This window comes from Diadema setosum, chromosome 12 (assembly GCF_964275005.1).
Source record: "Diadema setosum chromosome 12, eeDiaSeto1, whole genome shotgun sequence".
Lineage (NCBI taxonomy): Eukaryota > Metazoa > Echinodermata > Echinoidea > Diadematoida > Diadematidae > Diadema > Diadema setosum.
The window spans coordinates 2,442,798-2,470,716 of record NC_092696.1 but is presented as its reverse complement, the minus strand read 5'-3'; the positions used below and the strand labels follow the sequence as shown (position 1 = coordinate 2,470,716).

The window sequence follows — 27,919 nt, the reverse complement described above, 5'->3', positions numbered from 1 at the left end:
ACCTTATAGATGTCACATGTTCAGGAGAGCAAAAGAAAACATGGCAGCCAAACCACTGCATCAAATGGGAGAGCCTTTCCTTTGACATGTTGTGGTGGCTTTATTTTTTTTTTTTGGTGAACCAGCTAGGATTTGGACAGGACATCACTTTGATAAACTGATCATCTGACCATTAAAAAAAAAAGAAGGAATTTTCACCAAAATTTCAGATACAAGGTTTTGTCACCCTAGAGATGATATTTTGTGTGTATATTTCACAATTGTGAGACAATTTTCCAAGTGGTGGAAATTATGATTGAGAGTGACATTAAAGGGAAGGTAAACCCAAAAGAGCAACGTGGATTGAGTGAAAGCAGCAACATTAGTAGAACACATCAGTGAAAGTTTGAGAAAAATCGGACAATCGATGCAAAAGTTATGAATTTTTAAAGTTTTGGTGTTGGAACCGCTGGATGAGGAGACTACTAGAGGATATGACGTATGAGTGGACAACAATACAAAGAAAATATAAAGGATATTCAACAAAAATTCACTTTTCTAGAATTATGAAAGAGCAGTGGACCAACCGCTTTCAGAAAGCAGGGGGAATAATTGCTACCCTTAACATATGTCAATATCTAGTTGATGGAATTTGTAATTTTCATGAAAAATGGATTTTTGTAGTATTTTCTTTATATTTTCTTGATATTGTAGTCCACTCATACATCATAACCTCTAGTAGTCTCCTCATCCAGCAGTTCCAACACCAAAACTTTAAAAATTCATAACTTTTGCATCGATTGTCCGATTTTCTTCAAACTTTCACTGATGTGTTCTACTAATGTTGCTGCTTTCACTCAATCCACATTGTTCTTGGGGTTTATCTTCCCTTTAATGGGTAGAATGAGGAAGAATTGCTCTCTAATTTCAAGAGAAAAGTTTCTGATTTCTCTACTTGTGGGAAATACATGTTATGAGAATCTTTGTGGCAGAGCTGCACTGTACATGAATTAGATCTGCAGTCTTGTACAATTTTCAAGGATATTTGACCGAATGCATGAAGGTTCATTTATTCAAGGTGTATATTTCACTGACCCTTGAGTAACTGACAAGTAAGATAAGCACTGCTTGTGATTAAACTCTTTTTATTGACTTCCACTTTAAATGACATTCAAAGCTAGATGAATTCAGAATATTTTTTAATTCTTGGCCCATTTGATTTGAAATTTCACTGAACTGTGATGATTGATTTTCATACATTTTTTGTTTCTTTTAACAGTCACTTAATGTCATAGGTAAATCATGCTCTCTCATAGAATAGAGATGAAAACTGACCTCAAACCAAAACAAATTTATATCACAGTATCGAAACAAATACGAGTGATGACTAAGTTGGACTGAAGATTTGTTGAGACTGTGGTGACATTTACACTGTCAGCTTGCCATAAAGCATGGCTCCATTTTGGTTTTCTCGGTTATGTGACGTGTATTGCTTGCATTGCATTTCTTACTTGTTCTATGCACTTCAAATGAGAAAACTTTTTTTTTGGTTGAATTTTGCATGGAAAGCTCTCTACAGACCGAAGGTAATGTTATCAAGGATACAGAATGGAGTCTGGTTGCTCCAAAGAGATGTAAATGTGATATTTTCTGGGTAGCAAAAAGGTATTGTCGATGCTAGTCAGGTTTGAAGAAGTGGGTCATTAATGTGTGTTTACTGTGCAGTGTTTTTTTCTCACTAGGCTTCTTTCCTATCTTCTTTTAGGAGCTCTATTTATAGGCATTAATAATTTCTTTGTGTGTTTTCTTTTTCATCGTTTTAATAGGAGCATCGAGCTCGAGGAAAGAAGCCAACTACAAACCATCATTTTTGTCTGAAGATGAATTAAAGTCTCTTATTCTTGAGGTGAGTGTGAATATAATCATGCATACTCGCATGCAAGATGATGTTATAGGCAATCTAAGTTTTCTCAGGTATACATTGTTTTGCAGTCTGAAGATTTAGTGTGCATGTTTGTACCTAAATTGTTCTAATACAAGTCAGCAATCGGACAAAATGTAATAAATATGTGGCTGCAAGCTCTGTGATATTACTTCTGAATGACAATAATACTACTCTGGCAAGATGTTATACTTCGTGCATTCACATTAATGATGATATACAGTGGTATTTCACATGTTAATCTGAAAGGGGAAAGGTAGCGTTGTGATATACCACAAAATACATCGTAAAGTACCACTGTTATTTAGGATGGTGATTAGATTAGAGCAGATTATGCATGTGGGATTTGAGTGTGAATGGTGTCACCAAATGCAGTGTAGATTTGAGTGTGAATTGTGTCACCAAATACAGTGTAGATTTGAGTGTGAATGGTGTCACCAATAATACAGTTTAGATTCGAGTGTGAATGGTGTCACCAAATACAGTGTAGATTCGAGTGTGAATGGTGTCACCAAATACAGTGTAGATCGAGTGTGAATGGTGTCACCAAATAGAGTGTTACAGTAGATTTAAGTGTGAATGGTGTTACCAAGTACAGTATGGATTTGAATGTGAATGGTGTCACCAAATACAGTGTAGATTTGAGTGTGAATGGTGTCATTGAATACAGTGTAGATTTGAGTGTGATGGTGTCACCGAATACAGTGTAGATTTGAGTGTGAATGGTGTCATCAAATACAGTGTACCACACAAATTATACAACAGTGCATTTCTAATGTGACCTGATGCACTTCCTGTCTTTTACTGTATAAGCTGTTATTTTAGTGGACAGATATTTTCGCGAATGAGGAGGGCACGGACATTTTCGCGAGATGTTGTTTTCGTGATGTGACACCGAGGCTATCGTAATTGCACTATTAGCCTACTGGATGGCGACATTTTCGTGTGTTTTTAAATTCGCGGTCCAGCCGTGATTCATGAAATTCGCGAAAATTAAACCCTCGCAAAAATAACAGCGTATACAGTACCCATCAGAGATCTGAGCATGCTCAGTTTGTTCAGAACAGAAACATCAGATACATTGTATTTCCTGGTATCTATTACTTTATTATTTTGCCAGTGAGAATGGTAGCATTAAATTATAATGTTGTTTGATACCATGATGATATTGAATTGTGAATGCACCTATTATGTGGGCTTTAAAGGGATGGTACAGTATTGGTGGAGATGAGAATTGGGCTTTTAACTTGTTGCGAGAAATCAAGGAAACACTTATGAAATAGTACAGAGCATACCATTTTTAGTGGAATTCAAAGTTTATTTGATGAAAATCGGGTTTGGAATGACTGAAACATCCCAAAACAAAGTAAAGCAAAGCAATCGTAATATAATGTGGGTCCCACACTGTATTAGAATCGCTCTGTTTTGGATATCTCAGCCATTTTAAAACCAATTTTCATCAAATAAAAGTTGGAATTCCTCATGGAATTACATGCTCTTTCATATTTCATAAGAGGTTCCTCATTATCTCACCAATAAATGTTAGAAACTTGAAATTAGGTCTCAACCAAAACTATACTATCCCTTTAAAGGCACAATGCATCATTTAGTCCTGTATCTGTGAGAGACTGATATGATCATCTTATTTGATATTTAGATGAGGAAATCACAAAGACATCAGCTTAAAGGCATAATTTATCATTTGCAAATGAAATAAAAACCAAGCACTAGTGCTTCGAAATAGTTCTAAAATGTGTGTTAGGGATAGAAGCAACCAATGTAAAAATTTTAATTAGTATAATCAATGTTATATATTGTTAGATAAACAAAATGTGAACAATGATTGTAATAAAAAAAAATTTCCAGACTAAACCATCTACAGTTACGGTTTAATGAGAAAAATAGTGATATCTCCTTATATTTTAGGTTTTATTGCAAAGTTCTTTATATGGTAGAATGTTTTGTGATACAACTGACCTACATGCACACATATATGCATCAAATGTGATATCTTAAACATTTTTAATTCACTGCTCCCAAAGGTAAATAGGACCTTAACTTTGGTGATGTTTGTCAAAGAAAAAAGAAGTTTGGGTGTCTGGGATGAAGGCTAATGTTATGTCTGAAAGAAGTTGACTGATTCTTAATCTATATACTCATATAGGTCACTGAGTGTTGGTGGAGACTTGTCTACTGCGCTGGTTATCAAATCAGGGCTATTCACTGGATGTTGACTACGGCATATGTCAAAAATATCACAGTCATTTATATCACTCATTGTTAAAAGCATTCCTTGATATCGTCGGATGAAAATAAAACATCCACACTCTGCTTTATAGCTACCCTTTCAAGGCTTGTATTCATTAGTACAGACTTGTTACTTGTTGGTCTGATATCTACCAGCTACACACACACACACACACACTCTATGTACATGTAGGTTTTGGACTGCGTAAAAACAAAAAGCAAAAAACAAAAAAAACTGATGACTGTCATGAAAGACCATGGCTACATTATTCTTATTATTATTATAAGTAGTAGTATTGTTATTATTATTTTATTATTATTATTATTATTATTATTATTATTATTATTATTATTATTATTATTATTGTTTTTGTTGTTGTTGTTATTATTTTCGTTTTTTTATTTGGCTTTCATTCACAAATATCAACAGTGTACATGCCCAACATTGGTATTTCAAAGTGTCTTTTATTCTAAAATCCTACGATAGTCTTCTGACAGTGGGCGATTAGATAAAAGACTATGGATGGCTATGCAAAAAACACTTCACAGTCTAATGAAAGGAGATATCAGATAGCATTTAAAGGGAACCCAAACCCAAAGAGCAATCTGGATTGAGTGAAAGTAGCATCATTAGAAGAACACATCAGTCAGTTTGAGGAAAATCAGACAATTGATGCAAAAGTTATGGATTTTAAAGTTTTGGTGTTGGAACTGCTGGATGAGGAGACTACTAGAGGTTATGACAAACAATTGATGTGGACAACAATATCAAGAAAATATAAAGAAAATTCCACAGAAAAAAAAACAACAAAACACTTTTCTAGCATAATGAAAGAGCACTCGACTAACTGCTTTCAGAAAGCAGGGGGAATAATATTGCTACCCTTAACATATCAGTATCAAGTTGATGGAATGTGTAATTTTCATTAAAAATGCATTTTTGTGAAATTCCCTTTATATTTTCTTTTTATTGTTGTCCACACATACTTCATAAATTCTAGTAGTCTTCTCATCCAGCGGTTCCAACACCAGAACTTTGAAAATTCATAACTTTTGCATCAATTGTCCGATTTTCCTCAAACTTTCACTGATGTGTTCTACTAATGTTGCTGCTTTCACTCAATCCACATTGCTCTTTGGGTTTGGGTTCCCTTTACGAGAGAGAGAGAAGGAGAGAAGAAACTTCCTGTGAAGTTTGATTGAAGTCCAAGTTTGAGACTGCAGTAGCTCTGTCAAAACATTCCCAGCAAGTTTATCTCGCTTCTTTTCTTTCTTGTTTTGTTCTTGTTTTTGCTCGCCACTCCCCTGTTTATCACAAAGTAGGAATAGTATTACTACTGATGACGATAACGGTATTTGAAGACAATTTTAGTGTTTTGTTTTGTATTGAAGCCATATTTCTATTTTCGTCTGATAGGCATATTTGTGATTCATTAGGTTTTGTCCTTGTTTTGAAACACGTGTGGGTGAGGCTTATTGATGATGATAAGTAGCGTTAGTATACAAATAGTGAATGGTCACAAGTGCGATGGTACAAGATTTCGCACGAGGTGAAAGATAGAGGCGCTCTATTCAGTGAGGCGAAACCAAGTTGAATTGTGCGCCTCATCTTCCTCCGAGTGCGAAATCTCGTTCCACTGCACGAGTAAAGACCATACACTATTTGTTTTATACAACACCTTGAACGTCAACAGATGTGGTCCACACAGATTCTTGAATTAAGCACAGAAATGGCAACCATTTTCTGTGAAAGACGAATGAGTATAACCGCACAGTCACCGTGTACATGCATGTATGTACACGAAACCGACCGATTGCTTGATGTTGTTTTAAAAAAAAAGAGTGACAAAAGTATGCGCTGGTACATGTAAGTGTGCTAGAGCCTTGTAATTGTTGAGTGTGCGAGGCAAATGTATGTGTATTGTGACATCAGAGCCATGTAGTGGTAACAAAACCTTTGAGTCAGTCGTGAGTTTACCACGAGAGTCCGTGGAAGTTTGTAACGTCAGCAGGGAATAATTTTCCTTCTCAAAATTGAATAGCAATTTTTGTCAATGGACGTACATTTTCAACAAAATGGTATACAAGTCAATGTAATGAAACTGCTATGCAAATTACATTTTGTATAGCAGTCATACCAAAATGCATAGCAAATTGTTATATGCGATACCAGGAAAATTATTCCCTGCGTTAGCCATGCGCTATCCATTTTTATTGAAACAAAATTGCACAGCTGACAGTCACAGCATGTGATGGAACTTTTAACTGAATGTCACATGATGGGCAATCGACCAATCAGAGAGCTACATTCTTTTTAGGTGTTGAATGACAATCTGTGTTTTCTATTTTCTGTTTAGGCTGCAGAGGGCTTCCTCTTCGTAGTGAGCTGTGACCGAGGCCGCATGCTGTATGTATCAGAGTCAGTCCTGAATGTACTCAATATCACAAGGGTGAGTAAAGATTGAAATGTGATGACCTGTCTCTTTAAGGCTTTGGTTTCAACACAATCTCATTATTAAAGGTGTATTGTACTGTAAAAGTTGGACGTTTTTATGGTGTGGAAATTATGGTAAACCAAAAAATTGGTGCAAAAATGAATGAATGCAAAAATAAATGCACATTTTACTATTACATACCACACCATGATTGCACAAAATTAACACGCAAAGTTCGTCTTACTTGGCTGAGTGTGAAAACTTACTGATGCAGAAATGTCCACTTCTACAGTACTCTACACTGCTTATCACTGCTAAGAAAAAAAATAAAAAATTGGGGTAAATAATTGCATTCCATAGTCCACATTGTTCACCGACTTCGTTCGTCTCTTGGTTTCATGAATCTTCACTGCTCTCCCCTATCTCCATGATTCTCCAACATTCAACACCTCCCTCTTCCTCTTCCCTTCTATTTCATCTTTCTCCTCCTAACGATGTCCGAACATCTTACTTGATTCTCACTCTATTCTTCCTTACCACTCTCTCTGTTCCTTTCTCTATCGTCTCCACTAGTGCAACTTCAACTTCGAGCTCATTACTGTCCCCCACTCTTCACTTTTTGCCCTCCTCACAACCCCCATATGTCGCTTCCCTCTTCAATTCTCCTCTTTCTAGGCTCTTCTGCCAAACAACGATCCGGTTAAGGACTACATACACATGGTGTCACCGCAAATCTTTCTCCCATATTTACTTCACCATTCAAACCTTCAAACAACACAAATAATTGCTGTTGAAAACTTTTCCTGCTGTGCAGGTTAAACGAGATGATTAACACATCCCCACACAGTTATGCACATGTGGGACTGTTAGCGTATTTTGCAGTGCACAGTAGATTAGTGGGATCTCGTCAAAATGACCCACCTATTTCATACACTGTACATGTGTATCATCCATGTACAATACGTAACGGTCGCCCCGACACTGTACGGGCATGCTAACCTGGAAACATTGAGCTGCACATTACTTGAATATGAGACCATTCTGAAGCAAATAATTTTCACACAACAATAGATAATAATGTACTCTTAAATGAATCCCACAAGGATTGGAACAATCATCCCCAGCATTCCCACTGATTCCCACTGATCAGTTACTAGCCATTCCCTTTAAATCTAGAATTTAAATGAAATGAATGAGATACCATACCATTTAACATTGCTTTTCAATCTATGATGAGAGTGAAATAAACAACACACAATATTTTCATGGTTTCTGTGTTTTCATCATATTTTACTGTACTCATTCTTGCTATAGATGTTTGCAGAAACTGAAATGGAGTTAAACACTTCAAATCATATGTTATCACACCATAGAGAGAAAATTCTGTTCAAGTTTGAAGAATTTGCTAATGGATTTTACCAGCTAGAATTACCTGAATAATGCCTTCCTTAATTTCTGGCTTTTAAGAACAGGTTCTTCATCTTAAACTCAAAGACTACACACGCTCTCAAATTCTTTTTCTTTTTCTTCTTCTTCTTCTTCTTCTTCTTCTTCTTCTTCTTCTTCTTCTTTTCTCTCTCTCTCTCTCTCTCTTCATGTCTCTCTCTGCCTCTCTCCATCTCTGTCTCTGTCTCTCTCTTTCTTTCACACTTCTTTTCTTTTGCTGATGATGTGATTTTTTTTAAAAGTAATATTCATTCACTTCTATTCAAATAATACCAGAAACAACGATTCACTTTGGTATCACTGTACAATGTGACATTATTCCTTTGGTAAAAGGAAACGATTAATGATACATTTCATTTTCTTTTTTTCAACATTTGCAACAAGAAATATAGCAATAGTACAGCAATCCCCCGCCCCCTCAAAAAAAAAAAAAAAAAAAATGGATATCACATCGAAAAAAATATAAAAAGATCCGCCAAAACAATTCTCCTCAGCTATCCTTTCTAACAGTATACCATTAAACTAGCACAAAAAAAAAACTATGCGCAGACAGTCATGCATGTACACTCACACACATAATACACACACACACAAACACATTTTTTTGTTTTTGTCAGTTTTTTATCTATCTTTCTTTTTCATACGAGCAATAATGTACAAATTAGTTGATTGCAAAAAAAATTATACAAATTTCATTATGACAACATAAATTCCCCATCATCAATATTACAAATGAAAAAGAAAGAATTTTGTATGAAACACACACACACACACACACACACACACACAACACTCACACATGTAAACAAATCTGCCAAGAAGTACATGTACACAGGTAATAGTTGTCTATCATATTAATGTCAGCCTGCTGTGATGGCATATTTCCTTACATGGTTGTTTTCCCCACAGATTACCAAGAACCTGGTGATTGTCTGGAAACCACAGACCTCATTTCTCTCTTTAGTTCACAGAGTGGATTGGTTTTGATGTGATCTTTTGTAGTCTCCTCTCCAGACTTAAAGTGTGTCATATCTTGTATCTTAGATTTGCCCAACAAGATTACATTGCAATATTGGGAAAGTAGTGAATATTATAGTATTTTTCAGTGGTCTACAAATTGTGAATGGGATATATGTAGCAGAGAGATAAAGAGACAGAGGGAGAGTGTGCTTATATCTGGGGCACAGGGAGTGTTCAACATTCCATTGTCCACCTGATTAGAATTGAAATATTCATGTCTGGAACTGGGACTATACATGTTCATGCCAGTACATTTAGTGAATGCATACAAAATACTGCACTTCATCCCGACAACCTATGCAACATCTTTTATTCCTCTCATCTGTTCTGTCTAATCCTTTTAAACCATGTATGCTGCATTCATTAGTTGCTGCTTGGTTATAAGTCTCCAGTAAGCTTTGTTTTGTTATAATGTGGGTAACCTTTTCTTTATTTAAACTATTGTGCGTGAAAAGTGGATATTGTTATGAAAGTGTCTGTGGACATTTTCTGTGGCTTTCGCTGAGGTTTTGTGCAAAAGGTCATATCACTGTGTGTAATACATGCAGCATATTATTCATTCCCAGCATTATGGTTGTGTGATATTTGTTTGATGTGTGTGTATACTTTGGATGTGATGTGATGTGTGATGTTTGTGTGTGTGTGTGTGTGTGTGTCAGGGATGCCAAGTTCAAAAAAATTTTATGAGTGAGATTTTCATGACTCGGCATCTCGGCGAGCGAATGTGCGCGCGAGCAAGGGTGTGGGAGGCGTGTTACCCCCCTGTGGCCTCCCACGGTAGGGAGCTTTTTCAATTTTTAGCTCTTAATGATGTGACCAGGTGCATACTTAAGTGACTATTTTCTACTTACTTGTTGAAAGACAAAAGGAAAATATACCTTCAAATGCAACTATCATTTTCATCTTTTGAGCTACGCTCATTATTTTAGGCCCAAGTTGCAGACTTCGCCCGATGCGTGAGAAAAATGGGTGCCATGCGTGAGATCGTGAGATGGCCCCTAAATGCTTGAGTCTCACGCAGAATGCGTGAGACTTGGTAGCTCTGGTGTGTGTGTGTGTGGTGTTTGTGTGTAATGTGCGCTGTAAACTCAGAAACGTTTCCTAACATGAAACTCATGAATTGAAGCCGTCGCCTTTTGGGGGGCATGAATCTTTTCTGTCAATTGCCACTGGCATTCAATGCATTGTTCAGACAAGAACTTACATGAATCTTGGCTCCTTGCAAATTTGCAAATGTTTCACGCACACAAAATTTCTTGTTTTACTACATTCTTTGTGTTTATCGTGTAACTCACATGTGATTCTTGTATTACCGTGAATGATGGGGTGCAGTTTATATACTGTTACAGCCAATACCTACTGCATGTCTGCATATAGTATGCAGACAATGTATGTTAGTTACAACGAATATCTCACACACACACACACACACACATACACACACAAGAAGGATATTAAACTAGAAATTAAACTTGTTATTTCACAAAAACAGCCAACCATATGATGGAGAACATGCCCTTCTTTTTTTTTTTATTTCATTTTCTTTTACTGGTCTTACATACTTCATATTTTGATAAGATAATTTCCTTTTTTCTGTGTTTCTTTCTTTTTAATGGCACAAAAATCAACAAATTTCTCTGCTAGACATTTCACCCAATTCAAGCAACATGTGGGCTGCAAGGCAGTATCTGTGCTCGTTGGTGGGTTGTCTTTTTTTTTTTCTATTTCCCCCGACAGCTGAAAAAAGGGGGTGTGGTTACTAAATGAGTGTGGTTAATATACTGTTATTTACGGTAATCATTAACCTGTTGAGGACAGACTGATTTTGCTACAACACGCATTTCCCATAGACACCTGCCTGAGTATACTTGGCATTCGTCCTCAACGGGTTAATGGTGAGAACTCTCCTAATTGCCCTGTCAATGAAAAGGGTCATTTCCAGAAGTTACAAGCCTCCCTACTTGCTACTTCAAACTCGTTTTAGCACTTAGTTTGACACATTGACTTTTACTTCAGCCTCTGCTGCAATGTCTTGAGAAAAAGAGCATTTCGTGTAATACCCGTGAAAGATCTCCCCTTCACACCAAAGACGCATTTTCACAATCCCAAAATTAAAACCCTTTTTGAAAATCATTTTTTTGCAACCCAATGCAAATATTGTCAGTTTATGTAGTGTGGACACAAAAAAAAAATGTTTGACTTTCACAATCTGCGTGGCAATGTGAAAAATTGTCTGGCTTGAATTTTGTTGTTGTTTTAACTATTGCAATAATTTGCACTGGCGCTATGTGTGAATGGCAAATGTAGACGTAATCAATTTTGTTAAATTCCATAGTGTGGCTCGCCAGAGTAGCCCGGCACACTTGGAAGACCGGGGTCACATTACGGTCACTGTTGATAATTTGTTTGTTTTCTCGCTCACGGGGATAATTTGTCCCGCACAGGCGTGCGTCATTAGTTATGTTCAGACGACAGGCCCTAACCTCCAGGTAACGAAACCTCGAGGTTAAAGGACAAGTTCACCTTCATTAACATAAGGATTGAGAGAATGTAGCAATATTGGTAGAACACATCATTGAAAGTTTGAGGAAAATCGGACAATCCGTTCAAAAGTTATGAATTTTTGAAGTTTTTGTGCAGTCACTGCTGGATGAGAAGACTACTGCAGTGTATGATGTCACATGCGTACAACAACATAAGGAAAATATAAAGAAAATTTCACAAAATTTCATCTTTTGAAAAAAGTGCACATTCCCTTCACTCGTTACTGACATATATATGTTATGGGTAATATTATTCCCATTGCCTTTAGAAAGAGGCAAGTCAAGTGCTCTTTTATTATGCGAAGAAAGTGAAAATATGTTGAATTTTCTTTACATTTTCTTTATACTGTTGTACTCATATGACATCACGAGCCTTAGTAGTCTCCTCATCTAGCGGTTCCAACACAAAAGTTTTAAAAATTCATAACTTTTGCATCGATTGTCCAATTTTCCTCAAACTTTCACTGATGTGTTCTACTAATATTGCTGCATTCTCTCAATCCTTATGTTAATGAAGGTGAACTTGTCCTGTAAGCTCTTGCCCCCTAACTATGATGTGCGTCCACACGACGAATCTTAACCTCGAGGTTACGAAACCTCAAGGTTGAATTCCTACCCCTTCGAGTGCGTTGATTTTTGTGTCCACACGGTGCTTAACTACGAGTTGGGACCCCTTGCGGCTCGTGGTTAGAGCACTAACCATAAGATTTCTCATGGCTCTTAACATTGAGCAAACCTCGAGGTTAGCTAACTATAAGTGCGTCTTCACGATCCCTAACTACAAGCTCTAACCTCGAGGTTAAGGCTTGTCGTCTGAACGTAACTATTGGCAGCAAACAAAATGTTACAGTATTTTTTGCATTGCAAGGCAAAAACTGATAACTCGTGTGTGAATGCAGCTGAAGTTGGGGCGGTATGACGAATTTGTTTGTTCAAGTAGATGTGAGCAAATACCATGGAAGAGCACAAAAACTCCCCTCTCGTTCCCCTACAGAGTTCTAGAATTTATGGTGCCATAGCACTCAAGGAGCACTCACTTTACAGAGCAGCGAGGGGCATGGAGGATATTTTATTTGCTTGCTGTTGAACATTTTCCAACATCTAACTCATTTCGGCTACTTCACCTTGTAACTTTGTGCTGCGTCTTCAGGCCCGTATTATAGGGGGGTTTAACCCGTTGAGGATGGGCTGATTTTACTACAACATGCATTTCCCATAGACGTCCGAGTACTCGGGACTTGTCCTCTACGGGTTAAGGGGTTCCACAGAACCCCCTCTCTCTATTTGCCAGCAGCCAAAAGAAAGAAAGAAAAAAAAAGAACCCCCCTCCCCCTTTTGGAAAAAAAAATGACAGGGGGCTTGAAGGGGCTGATGAAACCCGGAAGTGGCATGAGAAGTGAAAAACTTGCATGGGGGAGCATTTTTATTTTTTGCTTGTCAGCTGATTAAACCCAGAAGTGGTCTACTTATTCTAATTCTGATCCCCCCCCCCCCAAAAAAAAAAAAAAATCCTGGTTACAGGCCTGATCTTGGCTAATCAGTCTATAATCAGAAGCCAGGATAAGTTTAGGAGGAGGAGGGAGAGGAGGAGGAGTAAAGATTATAACATTTACATAAAATAAAAAGATGTATAAATGACATAAAATAAGTTAAGGGCAGGAAGAGACAAATGTAATAAATAATGTGAATAACATGCAATGATTTTTACTTCAGATAAAGCTACATATAGATTTGATTTATTCTTGCATTATGGAAAAACATAGAAAGCAATACAACAGCTAGAAATACGAACGGTTGCCATGTTAAGCATACAAAAAGACATGTCTAGCCTTGTTTGATAGTGACGTACATGGCTGTGGTGTGAGTCATATACTGTACTTGAGATTGGAAAGTCGAGTGAAGTGCATGTGGTGTGGTGATTGTTACATGTAGGTTACACTATGGTGTGCCCAGTACAAATCTTTATTATGATATCTGGTCTTTTAACATTATAAGCAAAGTATAGGTTACAAGTACACACTCGGCTGGGTAAGATGGATTTCGTGTGTTTTTAATTCAGCGGAATCAGGACATTAACTACTGGAACATATGGCATGCAAAAATATTTGCGTGCTTTTAGTTTCACGCTAGCGTCTGGTTGTGTGAAATGCGTGAAAATTTGCACGCTGCGAAAATTTCCACTTTTACGGTATTGCTAGAGCATGTTCCCATCATCACATACTAGTTGTGTTTTACCTACACTCTTCTGAACAGTGACTGTGCTTTAGGAATAAAATTTAGGTAAACGGACATTTATCTTTTTGCATTTTGGTCCGAAAACACTCCAAAACAGCTCATTATACTGGCAAATTGTGTCAGCCAGGTAAGTTTCTTGGTGGAATCCTCCGATATGCTGCAAGCAAATTCCAAAGGGTGGAAGATGAGTTTTGAGCCTTTCTGAGAACTACGTTTTAGCTTGTAACATTTGATAGTACTGGCAGTGACATAACTCACTTCCTGTTATCTGTGTTGACTTCTCAGATCTGCCAAGTCTCCCTGAAAATGTCAAAATCTGTTAATGGCTGAATAAGAGAATATTAAAATCTCCCTGGTTTGGGAAATTTCCCACTGAAATGCATGTAAGACACAGTTATCTCCCTGATTACTGTATGGAATCTCCCTGATTTGGATGTGGGAATCTTGGCAGACCTACCTTCTATGCCTTTCATCCTTTATACCTATAATGCACTCTCTCTAATTAAGTCCCCATGGTTTGTTTTCACTATTGATCACAGGAGCGTCTGATTGGTCAGAGTCTGTTTGATATTCTTCACCCCAAGGATGTACCAAAGGTCAAAGAGCAATTGTCTTCATCCGACCTTTCACCCCGTGAAAGGTTCATTGACACAAAAAGTAAGTATTTTCTGTCTTTTTTTAAATTTTTTCATACGCTATTTATTCATTTCATTTTAACTGGCATCCTTGTTTTTGATTTACCTTTTTGCTGAGGTGGGGTGGGGTGGGGGGGGGGGGGGTGGGGGGGGGGGGAGGGGGACAGGAAGGAAGGGAAAAGAATTGAACCGTCCCAGATTTTCTTTCATTTTCGAGTGTTTACACAAGTTTCATGGTTTGGTTATAGAGGGTCATAAGTGCACTCAGTCAAATCTAGGATTTTAATGTCAGACCTGGTCATAGAGGTTTTCATCTCGGCAAGAATAAACTCATATGAGATAGAGAGAGAGAGAGAGAGAGAGAGAGAGAGGAAAGTGATTTTGCTGTGGGTGTACCTCTAGTGTATGTCATGCTTTTGGAGGATGTTTTACTCCATATGTTCAAACTATCTGTGCAAAGCAATTACACTTGGACCCCCGTTTACAGTGAGTAAAAACACAAAAGTAAAATATGCCAAATGCGGCACCAAAAACGTCCGCGCATTTAACCAAGCTCTGGAGGTAGTCTCGGCCCAGGCTCAGCCCGGGCTCAGCCTGGCCTTTTCTCACTGTAAACGCAAACTGGGCCAAATACGGTACCAAATTGTGACCGCTGCACTCTCAAATAATTGTTTGTTTACAAGCAGAGCGCCACTACGACGAAATATTGAAAGATTTGAATTAAAAGCCCAGAATTGCGGGGCTGAGTACTGCCATTGAGGCCGTGCTCGGCCCGGGCTCGGCCCTGCCCTGCACTGTAAACGGGGTCAAAGAGAGTTGTGTCATACATGTACAGATGTTATTAAGTCTTATCTTGCCAAAGTCACAATTTTGCTCCAGATAGTACACACAAATCCCAAACAGCAGTATTTTGTGTGGCATGTCAGTATGTTTGTCTGGCATGTTCAGAGTCAATAGATTCAACCTCATGCAAGTACAAGTAGCTGTCTGAGTGATAAGTTAAAGGGATGGCATAGTATTGATTGAGATGAGATTCAGCTTTCCTCTTTCTGTGAGATACTTAGAAACCACTTTATGGAATGATAAAGAGCATACAATTCTGAGAGGAATTCAAAGTTTATTTGATGGAAATTAGTTTTGAAATGGCTGAGACATCCATAAACAAAGTAAAACAAAGCAATCCTAAGGAAGTTGGGTCCCATCTTTCAGTCGGATTGTTTTGTTTTGGATATCTCAGCCATTTCAAAACTGATTTTTATCAATTAACTTTGAATTACTCTAAGAATAATGTGCTCTTTCATATTTCACAAGAGCTTTCTCATTATCTCTAGAAATCATCATCAGAAATGGTTGGAAACCTGAACCTCCATCTGAACCGAAACTGTACCATCAAAAATGGGCCAAGGGTGTACGTACTGTCAGCTATCACAGGACATGTTAAGTCTCTTTTGTCTTGATAAAAAGCCTTTGTTAATCTATAAATGTCGCCCTCTCTCTCTCTCAGCTGGGATGCTGGTGAAATCAGAGGTGGCCATATCGCCCCCACAGCTGTCGTCTGGGGCTCGCCGCTCCTTCTTCTGTCGCATGAGGATATACAGCCCAGAGCACGCCGTAAAGACTGAGGATGGACAGCAGTGGAAGAGACTGAAGCAACCAGCAGGCAGGTTTCCACAATCAGACTCAAACAGTAGATGCCTGTCTATTTCTTGCTTGCTCACTCAAGCATAAATAGTAGACACCTGTCTGTGTCTTGTTTGCCCCATAGACCTGTACATTGACCAACACAAACACACACAGACACAGACACACAGACAGACAGACACACACACACAAATCTGTGATGCCTGTCAGCCTTTTATCTACCCTATTAGACTGGAACACATCTAACTGGACCTTAAAGCTTGCAAGCAAGCTTGTTCTCTAACAATCGTGTGATGTGTATTTTCATTTTTTCCTCTATATTCCTTCAGAAACAATTGTATTATTACCAGATGTATATGTGTGGGATCATTGTTTCACTGTGAGAATATAATTTGGTTTTTATCTCAAGGACTGTACCACGTGTTGCAAAGTGATACCGAGGTTTCCTCAAATTCAGTCTCTGAGTCTACATGGCTGGCACCCATACAGTAAAGGGCGTGGGATATCATTGCCTCTGTCTAGCTTATGAGAAACAGAAGTAGGAGTGAACAGGTGGAAGTGATATCGGGATGACATTGGATAGCAATGGTAGTCTCTATCTTAAGCCCCTGTAAACTGTTTCAAGACAGTTTTATATGCAGTATGAACAGTCTTTACTAAGTCAAGGTGATATGGTTTAATCTGTCTTTAGACCATCGATAGACTTCAATGTGATTGGGGTATGGGATGTGTTATCACATTGGATTGCTTACCTTCTTTGTTGTTTCCAGATCGTAAGAAGTACGCCACCATTCACTGTACGGGCTACCTGAAGAGCTGGCCTCCAGCTAAGGTTGGTCTAGACAAGGATGAGACTGAAGTGGACATTGATGGCTGTAATCTCAGCTGCCTTGTTGCAATCGCCAGAGTTCAGGTAAGATGGTTTATTGCTACTTGTTCTAATATCAGATGGTCTACTTTCCAGTTCGTCTAACACCACTACGGCTAAACTCATTTTGTCTACTATCAATTTCATCTTATGCCCGTTTGGTCAAATTCTCACTTGGTCTAATGCCCTGTTGGGCTAATTATCTTGCTGTCTAATAACCAGATGGTCTAACTGCAATTTTGTCTCCTTGGATTTTTCCCATTTTGTGTAATAAACTGTGGGTATTAGACGAAATGGACATAGCTCATATGAGAGAAGACCAACTGGTAATGAGGCTAAGTGGCAATTGGACTAAATGGTCATTAGACGAACTGGTTGTAGACGAAATGGGATTAAACCAGATAGGTTGAGACTAAATGACTATTAGACAAAGTGGGAGTAGACCAAGTGATAGATCACCAGTAAGATTGGTCTTGGAAAGGAAACATGGAGCACTGTAAGTGTGTAAAACCAGAAATTTTTCTGTGTAGAAAACTGTTGCGAGGTCTGCGAGGAGCCAAGGTTCGCAAAAGTAAAAGTAAAACAAAAGTTTTGTCTATGCCAGTGGTATATCATTCCAATCCCCACAGTTTCATGCCAGAAAAAAAGGCCTTCAGCTCCAGTTAGCGGAAGTTTCATGCCAGGATGTTTCTTGTTTTTCGGTAACAGATTAATCATGTAAATATTTGCCTTTTCTGGAAATATGTTGGTCATATTCAAAATAGATGTTTTTCGGCGAGTTTTACTTGAATGTTGATACACTCGAGTAGTAACTTTATATAGTTACTCAGTTGTAAATTGTATTTAATGACACACAAGTAATAACTGGGAAAGATAATTGCATGTGAGAGCATAAAAAGAATTTCTTACTACAACTTACAAGACTGCCCAGTGTGTGTATTTGTCTTTTTCTTGACTGATTATTCTCTCGTTTTCTTATGCAGACCATTCAGAGCCCGATGCCTTCCACTAATAACAACATCCAGCTCAAGCCTACAGAGTTTGTGTCTCGCCATGCTATGGATGGCAAGTTCACATTTGTCGACCAGAGGTAAGTGATCACCCTTTCTTCTTGGAAAGACCCATTTTAACAGAATTCTTCAAACTAGAGCTACTGCGGCAGTGTCCAGGTAATGTTTTTTATGCCTCCGCCACGAAGTGGTGCCGGAGGCATTATGTTTTCGGGTTGTCCATCCGTCCGTACGTCCGTCCGTCCGCTTTCGTTTACGCGATAACTTGAGTAATATTTACTGGAATTTTACCAAACTTGGTCCAAGTATGAAGTATGATGGGGCAATTATTTGAGTAGATTTTGGGTGAAATCGGCTAATGGTCAAAGGTCAAAGGTCAAGGTCAAATCATGAAATTGTATCCGTTTACGAGATAACTCAAGACTGGATAGAGCAAATTTCACCAAACTTTGTTGGAGGATGATGTAAAATGGGACAATTACTTGATTAGTTTTTCAGTGAAATCGGACAGAGGTCAAAGGTCAAAGATCAAGGTCAAATCCTAAAATTTATCTTTTTACGTGATAACTCAAAACTGGATGAAGCAGCTTTCACCAAACTTGGTTCAAGGATGATGTATGATAGGACAATTAGTTGAGTAGATTTTAGTGACATTGGCAAGAGGTCAAAGGTCAAACAAGGTCAAATGCTACAAATGTTGCAATTTCCCCCATATCTATACAATGCCCAAAGGTCTTTTCTTGAAACTTGGTGTGGACATGTACTACCGCATAGAGATTCTCCAGAGAGAGTTTCATGTCATAAGGTCAAAGGTTAGGTGAAAATGTAATATCACTTTTCTCGCAAATGGTTCAATGTATCTTCCTGGAACTTGGTACATATGCATGTACTGACTGGCAGGGATTATCTAGGGAATTTAGGGGTCATGGGTCAAAAGTCAGGGGTCAAAGGTCAAGGTCATCTCCTCAAAATTTTACTATTTCCCCCATATACTAGTATATGCAATGCTTGCATTATTAGTTTCAAAACTTAAGCATTACCTAATGGAGATTCTCTGGGAAATTTCCAGCCAGAAGGTCAAAGGTCAAAGGTTAAGGGTCAAAGGCCAGGTTTCAATGCCCCCCCCCCCCAAAAAAAAAAAAAAAAAAAAAAAAAAAAAAATCCATTTTGTACCATCATTACACTCTTTCTTCATACCTTGGAAATTACTCAATGCATAAACTTATAAAAAGGTCTGTCAGAATTCAAGTAAAAATTCTCAATTCCCCATATATGTGTACCTGCACTCTTAAAAAATTAAAGCAAACCCAGTTCAAGACATTTCTGACAAACCTGTCATTTCAATATTTTGCCAGTTATGTGAAACTGTCATGGATCACACATTGTGAAGACATTGTACTATACGCCTATTGGGAGAATCTTGCATTATGGCGGAGGCATCAGTCGCCATAGCGACATTTCTAGTTTTACTCTGCCTTTAAAAATGGTTGCTACTCGGACATCATCGTGGTAACTTTTGCTCTCTGCTTTTGCAGCCTCCTGCTGTTTTATTATCCTAGGCAAGGAATTTTGTTCCGCGGATGTTGTCAGGGTGTTGCCGCGGTAAGGTCTGTTACAATATAGTTGAAGATCTCCCCAGGAACGTAGCAGTGAAAGGCCCATTTCACACCAGCAAGATTCTGGCAGCAGAAAATGTTGTTTATCGTTCCAGCGAAAGACCCCATTCACATTGTGAGATGGAGCGCTGCAAGACTGCACCTGTATTGAACAGAAACATCTCTATTGATAAATGTCCTCATATGGGCCAAAAACTAAAGACCCATTGTCACCTGAAAGTTTGCTCTAGTAGGAGACTTCTTTCACATGTGAAAGTTTGCTGTAGTAGGAGACTTCTTTCACATGTGAAAGTTAGCTGTAGTAGGAGACTTCTTTCACATGTGAAAGTTAGCTGTAGTAGGAGACTTCTTTCACATGTGAAAGTTAGCTGTAGTAGGAGACTTCTTTCACATGTGAAAGTTAGCTGTAGTAGGAGACTTCTTTCACATGTGAAAGTTAGCTGTAGTAGGAGACTTCTTTCACATGTGAAAGTTAGCTGTAGTAGGAGACTTCTTTCACATGTGAAAGTTAGCTGTAGTAGGAGACTTCTTTCACATGTGAAAGTTTGCTGTAGTAGGAGACTTCTTTCACATGTGAAAGTTAGCTGTAGTAGGAGACTTCTTTCACATGTGATAGTCAATGATAAAATGAGAGAGGGAAAGTGATATACTCTCACACTTGTCGAGGTCAGGAGATTCTTTGTTTATGTCTGTAATGTAAAGACTAAAAACCTTATAGACACTTCAGATTCATCAACCCAATGGCACTTGAAAGATAATTCAGAACAAGTTTCTTCACACTTGTGAAATAAGACTGAAAAAACCCCATTCACACTTGCAGATAAGAGCTGTGATGATTCCATTTGTCTAATCATTTAAAAACAAGAGGCATTCATATTTGCCATAAACAGGGCAGTAGAAGGGTTGTAGGATGTTATGAGAGGTGGACTAACATGAGCGTAAGGATCCAACCATAAAACCAAAGTGTCAAAGTTGAAGGGGCACCCAAGTGGTACCAGGTGCTTGCTTGGTTGAGACAGCATTCCTTCACCAGGCCTAATCCCAGTTTTCTACAGATCTTGTTATCAGCACAAAGGAGCTTGACCATATCAAAATGGCAGAGGATGTAGAGAATGCTAAACACACTGAGAATGAGCAAGTCTCTCTATGACACGCGTATCCCTAGATAACTGCATAATTCATGAAATTCTTCTGTCGAGAGGTTTTTTATTGCAACTGATTGACAAATTGCCCTACATTGACGTAAATAAGCACTGAATTGATCAGTGTTTTAGTAGTAGCAATGATTAAAAAATCATGGGCATACATACTCAAGCAGGATTCCAACCCATGACCTCCTGATCACCGGACAGGCTTCATCTCCACTAGACCACCGAGCTTTCGCCCGACAGCAAGTGTTGGTTCTGATCCTTATAGCATGCAGCGGGAACTGCGTAATTATTCAAATTCATGAAATTCTTCCGACGAGATGTCTTCATTGCAACTGATTGACAAATTGCCCTACATTGACGTAAATAAGTAGGGCTTATTTACGTCGATGTAGGGCAATTTGTCAATCAGTTGCAACACAGGGTTAGTCTTCAAAAGGTTAAGAGATGTGATGATGGGAGACTACTTTTCTCCAGTAGCATACTTGACATGGCTTGATTGAGGAAATAGTTTGATGGCAGACATATGATTGCCTTGTTTAATGAGTGACAAAAAGAGATGTGGTAATTGAGATGATATCAAATCATTAATATCACTATTTGCTTCAAGTACTGAACTTAGTACAGTATATGACTGAAATTGTTGTGTTTTACCTATCAATGTCTAGAGCTACGGCTGTCATGGGTTACCTACCTCAAGAACTGCTTGGGACGTCCTGCTATGAATACTACCACATTGATGACATATCCGTCATGGCAGAGAACCATAAAACAGGTAAGTAGGGAGCAAGCATGGTCATTTCTTTGTTATTCAGCATCTATTCCTCTCTCTTCTTCTTTTTTTTTTTTTTTGGGTGGGGGGGGGGGGGAGTTCTGAATGGATGTTTTGCTTGGTGTGTAACAAGTTTGGTATTCAGATGTGAGTTTCTTCACTTTGTCTCCCTCTACACATCAAATTTGTAAAGATCGCAACTGCTGATCTGTAAATTAATAAACATGTGGGAAAAAAGGAACCAGTAGATGACAGGTTCGAGTCCCACTGGTTCTTTTTTTCCGACATGTTTGTTAATTTACAGATCAGCAGTTGCGATCTTAACAAATTCAGTGTGTAGAGGAAGACAAAGTGAAGAAACTCACACCTGAACCTTCACCCCTCTGAATGATATCTTTCTTTCATGTTTGGTATTCTGGCAAGACACAAAATTTGGAGATAATGGGAATGACATTCATATTGAACATGTGGCGTGGAGCCAAAAGTACTAGTGAGCTGCAGTTTTTTTTTTTTTTTTTTTTTCAGGAGGTGGGTTGGGAAGGAGGAGGGAGGGTGTTAAAGTTGTGTATTTTATATTTTATGAAAGTTTGGCTGGTAATTTGTACATGTATAGTAAAGAATTGACACTACATCCAGGATTTCTGCAGGTGGATCAAACAAATGAAAAGCATGTGGACCATCATCTTTTAACATCAGTGTGAAGTGTTCTGAATACAACCTATTTTTCTCCCATTGTATACAGTGTTGTCAAGCAGAGAGAAAATCATCACAAGTCCATACCGGTTCCGAGCCAAGAATGGAGAGTTCATCCTCCTAAGATCACGAATGTTCACCTTCCGCAACCCGTGGACAAAAGAAATTGAATATGTTGTTTCAACAAACACTTTGGTGTAAGTAAACTTGTGAAATACCATCAGTCTTTACCTATTAATCTATTTACTACTGTGAAAGTGGAAATTTTGGCTGTGTGGAAATTTTGCGGGCATATCACAAAACCAGACGCTAGTGCGAAAATGAAAGCTCACAAATATTTTTGCATGCCATATGATTATGTTCCAGTATTTAATGTCCTGATTCCGTGGAATTAAAAACACCTGAAATCCATCTTACCTAGCCGAGTGTGAAAAATAACTTGCGCAAAAATATCCACTTTTACAGTAATTTACTAATTTACACATTCACGGTGTGATGGTTGTAATCAGACAGATTGTTGGCCTGAGCAAATATGTGTTTAAGTCATGTGAACATGTGCTGATTTCATACAACAAGCATACGGTGCCGCAGTAGTACAATAGATGTACAAGTCGGCTGTATCCAACCTTTCTTCAGTGGGCACATTGATCATGTTTGGTTCTTCTTGTACATTTATACAGGATTTCACTGAAATATTACAAATCCACCAGCAGTGTTTAAATGATTGACACTTTCATTCAGTATTAGACCCTAAAGTGAATTTTAATCAGAGCTCAAGGGATCTTGTCAAAAATGAAATAAAAACATTGAAATAGTGCTATGTACTCAGTACATATCATAGATTAGACAAGTTTTGATCAAGTTATTATTTTTTTTTTCTCTTTCATAGGCTTGTCAAGTGGATTGAGAAGTATTACTCAGTGTGGAGTTTTTGATGTTTAAAGCAATTTAGCAGTCTGGGAGTGTTCATTTAATCTGTGGTGTACCTGGCAGTGTGTTTTACACCATTAAGTAAGGGTGTTCATATAGACACAGTTGAACCAGGTAGTATGTTTCACACCAGTGTACATCCTGCATGGTGGGTTGCACTTGCGATAGTATATTTACAGTAGGAGATCAAACAAGGCTTTTGATTAAAATTGAATGCTAAATCATGTAACTGAGTGTTGGGCAATTTCTACAGACAGTTTATATTTGTGAGTTTGGTTTAGTGTGGCAGGCATTGATTTACTAAATTTGTTGAACTGTAGCTGTTGCAACATTATACCACAAACTCTTTTTCTCAACATGTTTTTATTTTCCTTCTACCTGGCAGGAACAAGTTAGAAGCGACCTCTTCAAACACAGACGGTGCAGCTAGCAAGGACCAGGAACCCACACAGCTCCAGTCCCTGATCACCAACATGGGGAAGGCACCGGTGCCGGGGTTCAGTCACAACACCCACATGGGAGCCGGCAAGATTGGATGGCGCATTGCTGAGGAGGTCATGGTCATGGAAGCGGAAAGAATGTGAGTCTGGAAAAGAGACTACATAATGTCTTTGTGCTTTACTTCATGTATGTATATTTGTTAGTTTGCTGTTATGTATGAATTAATTTACATTGTATATTGTATGTTTAGGTATGTGAGTAATACTGTAAAACTCGATATTTTCGCGGCATGAAATTTTCGCGAATTGCAGCCGACAGCCTTTTTTTGCGGCATGAAATTTTCTTTATACTGAGTTCTAACTAACATTCATTACATATAGTGTAGACAACTTTCACGAATCTTGGCTCGCGCAAAATTCATGAAATCAAAATGCACGCGAACATTCCTGGTTATACAGTAGATTATTTGTTAATTTTCTCTTTGATTTGAGTTTTAGCATTCTTTTTTTCAGGCATGAAGTGAAGACAATATCAGTTGGGAAAATAAATATTGATTCATATTTGAATCTTACGGTGGAAATACTTGGAAACGATTAACGCGTTGAGGATGAGTCTTGAGTATACTCGGGCAGTTGTCTATGGAAAATGCATGTTGTAACAAAATCAGTTTGTCATCAACGGCTTAAAGATAATAAAAAGTTTTGGTATTACCTCAAAAGTTTCCCTGAATTTCCTTGTCTTAGTTTGTGTTTCAGGTTAAAGTACCTTTCATATAACTAACACTGTGAGACTTGACTCGCCCCAAAGTGCTCTCATGTCTTAGTAATCATGCAATAATGGTTTCATACCAGAGCCGCCGCCGTACGGCGGTTAGGTAGTACATGTATTGTACGAAACCATTATTGCATGATAATTGCGACCAGCAGCGTGCAGCCCCATACGCATACTGAGTAGCTAACTGCGACCAGCAGCCCCATACGCATAGCTAAATGGGGCTTCGCATTGTAGCTTACAGGATCATGACAGATTTAGTATCGCGGGTAAATATCAACTTAAAATCCAAAAATTTCTTCAAATTTAAAGACTTACCAGTTAAGTTGAAGTATTGAAAACAGGCTTCGGGCAACGTTTGGTTTTGCCAATAGTCCCTTTCTGTTCGAATTGATGACTGAATGTGACTTGGTCGAGAGGACCTTGGGAGAGCTACACTGAATTGACGGCCAGTGCATGCGCACACAAACATCTTATCCGTTCATGGATTTGAAATTTGTTTGCATGTGATGTGTGCGTATGCGCTGGCCGTAGTAATCAGTGTATGTAGCTCTCCCAACATCCTCTCGACAGAGTCACATTCAGTCATCAATTCGAACAGAAAGGGACTATTGGCAGAACCAAACGTTGCCCGAAGCCTGTTTTCAAGACTTCAACTTAATTGGTAAGTCTTCAAATTGAAGAATTTTTTTTTTTTTATTTTAAGTTGATATTTACCTGCGATACTAAATCTGTCATGATCCTGAATGCTACAATGCGAAGCCCCATTACGCTATGCGTATGGGGCTGCTGGTCACAGTTAATTGCATGATTACTAAGAAATGAGAGCACTTTGGGGCGAGTAAGTCTCACAGTGTTAGTTATATGAAAGGTACTTTAACCTGAAACATGGAAATTCAGGGAAACTTTTGAGGTACCAAAACTTTTTATTATCTTTAATGTGTTTAGGAGTAGATGTGACAAGACCACTGTTAATGAGAGCTTTATGTAATGTTCCTTTCTCTGTGATAAATAATTTGTTTGATCTATTCAATGCAGGAATGAAGTGTCATCCAGTGGCTGGGAGTCCAAGGATAACAGCCCCATTGTGGTTGATTCCGTTGGGGGAGGTGCAGACAACCTCAACTCCACCCCCGATGCTACCCAGCCTAGCAGCAGTGGTGGAAGTGACCCCAAGACTGCCAGGACTCCGCCGTTGGTTACCAACAAACCTTCCCTCCCGTCACAGCAGCAGCAGCAGCCGTCTTTCTTCAACAGCTCCGTGGAGCAGGGCGGGGCCAGGTCGAGCACCACTTCCTCGTCGTTTGCTGAAGTACCGTCCACGTCGGGATCATCGGCCATGGCGGCTCTGGCCGACCTCGGCTCTCCCGCTGCGGCGGCAGCTGCAGCGGCAGCCAAGGTGAAGGAGATGGGAGGAGATGACGAAGCAGCCATGGCTTTCATCATGAGTCTGTTGGAAGCTGATGCTGGGCTGGGAGGATCCGTAGATTTCAATGACCTGCCCTGGCCGCTATGATACCAGTCATCAAAGATCTTGAATCGACAAAAGCCGTGTCATAGCTTAGTTTGAAAACCGTGTAAGCCTTACCTCGGAGTGCCCTGCTTTGTAGGAGACTTGAACACATACCAGACTCCCACGAATGTTGGAAGAGTATGAAAAGATTCGTCAGTAAGGATTTTCGTTATCTGTTACTGTCAGTAGACCGCAGTGTCTCCAAACGATTCTAGTGAACTTGCCAAAGACAGCTGAGCTGTGTTGCCATGACACTACCAGCTGGTGAGAGTTAGACCAGAGACCTGGTACTGGTGGATGATCCTCATCTGGCTCTACAAGTCATTACAGAGAGAAAAAGGGGAGCGAGATAGGACAAGGTTTCTTATTATTTGTGAGATGTTTTCATGGTAATCCAATATTTGGACAGTGGAACCTCAAAAAATGTGAATGATATTCTGTGTGTATTGATGCAGCTTGACCAGTTTTGCCCCAAGCATTTTGCTTGGATGAAAGACAGAAAAGAGAGTTAGAGTCAGCTGCTGTGATGTTGCACATAGTGGGAGTTATTTTTGGGTAAGAAAATACCTCAATATTTAGTCTCACGCACAACTACAAACTCTACCGTCACACACTAGATTTTTGAAGAGCCAAAAGAGGTGTATAGTCCAGAGTTGTGCACAGTAGCTTGAGATAATTTGTAATCAGCTGGGAGAGTTTGTTGGCTGAGGATTCAAATCAAGATTTGAATTCATGAGGGAACGAGGATGTGACTTTCTTCAGTGCCTCCACAAGAACCACTCACAGATCATGGATGCTACTTTGGGCAGTTTAAGACACGTGCTGATTACTTGTCTCTACATCGTGTGTCTTAATGGTCTAATTGGATTTATGATCTCACTGGATACAGGAGTACATCAGACTCTATCCCAGACAGTTTCATTTGGAGATGTGAAATCATTGTTATTTTTCCATTTTTTTTTGACAGAATACCCAGTGTTTCACTTTGTATCATTCATTGTTATGATGTTTCTGTTTGATGTCGAGTACAGAATGTTGCTGCTAATGATCAGCAAAATATCGCCAAAGTTTTGAGAGCTGGCAAATCTGTTCTATCTACCAGGGGCAGCAAATTTGCCAGGCACAGATATCACCAACCATGTTAAAGGACAAGTTCACCTTCATCTGACATGTGGGTTGAGTGAATGCAGCAATATTAGTAGAACACATCAATGAGAGTTTGAGGAAAATCGGACAATCCGTTCAAAAGTTATGAATTTTTGAAGTTTCTGCTCAGTCACGGCTGGATGAGAAGACTACTATAGCTTGTGATGTCATATGAGTACAACTATATAAAGAAAGTATAAAGAAAATTCAAGATATTCTCACTTTTCTCACATAATAAAAGAACACTCGACTTCTCTCTTTCAGATGTCAGGGGAAATAATATTACCCCTAACATAAGTCAGTAACATGTCGAAGAAATGTGCACTTTATTCAAAAAGTCAAGTTTTGTGAAATTCTCTTTTTATTTTCCTTATATTGTTGTACGCAAGTGACATCATACACTGTAGTAGTCTTCTCCTCCAGCAGTGATTGCACAGATACTTTAAAAATTCATAACTTTTGAATGGATTGTCGGATTTTCCCCAAATATTCACTGATGTGTTCTACTAATATTGCTGCATTCACTCAATCCACATGTATATGAAGGTGAACTTGTCCTTTAACTGATTTCGCACCAGCGGCTTGATGCAGTTTGGCCTGTAGAGGGCAGTATAATTCATAGAAAGCTTTGATGCAGAATGAAATGAATGCAGAGAACGCCTTGTGTACATGGGTTAGAATTGCTTCCTTCCCCCAAAGAAAGTATTAACCTGTTGAAGACGAATCCTGAGTATACTCGAGCAGGTGTCTATGGGAACCTGCGTGTTGTAGGAAAATCAGCCCGGTATGACATATAAAGTTATGGGTAAAGTGACTTCCTTTTTGGGATGAAGTTTTCAATCACTGTGACAAAGTCATTGCTATTTTATATTATGTTTGAACACTGTC

The 27,919-nt window shown here is 38.7% G+C and overlaps 1 protein-coding gene across 1 annotated transcript in view; it reads left to right on the top strand.

Annotated features, from left to right (window-relative positions):
• LOC140236098 (protein cycle-like) overlaps window positions 1-26,807 on the top strand; it is a 71,117-nt gene extending 44,310 nt beyond the window's left edge. The window contains exons 5-14 of the mRNA XM_072316068.1: window positions 1,806-1,885; window positions 6,526-6,618; window positions 14,387-14,504; window positions 15,987-16,142; window positions 16,894-17,036; window positions 17,975-18,081; window positions 21,434-21,540; window positions 22,280-22,427; window positions 23,546-23,740; window positions 25,411-26,807. Coding sequence (XP_072172169.1) covers window positions 1,806-1,885; window positions 6,526-6,618; window positions 14,387-14,504; window positions 15,987-16,142; window positions 16,894-17,036; window positions 17,975-18,081; window positions 21,434-21,540; window positions 22,280-22,427; window positions 23,546-23,740; window positions 25,411-25,888 — 1,625 coding nt within the window. The 3' untranslated portion in view covers window positions 25,889-26,807. The remainder of the gene's footprint in view (window positions 1-1,805; window positions 1,886-6,525; window positions 6,619-14,386; window positions 14,505-15,986; window positions 16,143-16,893; window positions 17,037-17,974; window positions 18,082-21,433; window positions 21,541-22,279; window positions 22,428-23,545; window positions 23,741-25,410) is intronic.
• Window positions 26,808-27,919: the final 1,112 nt, after the last annotated feature.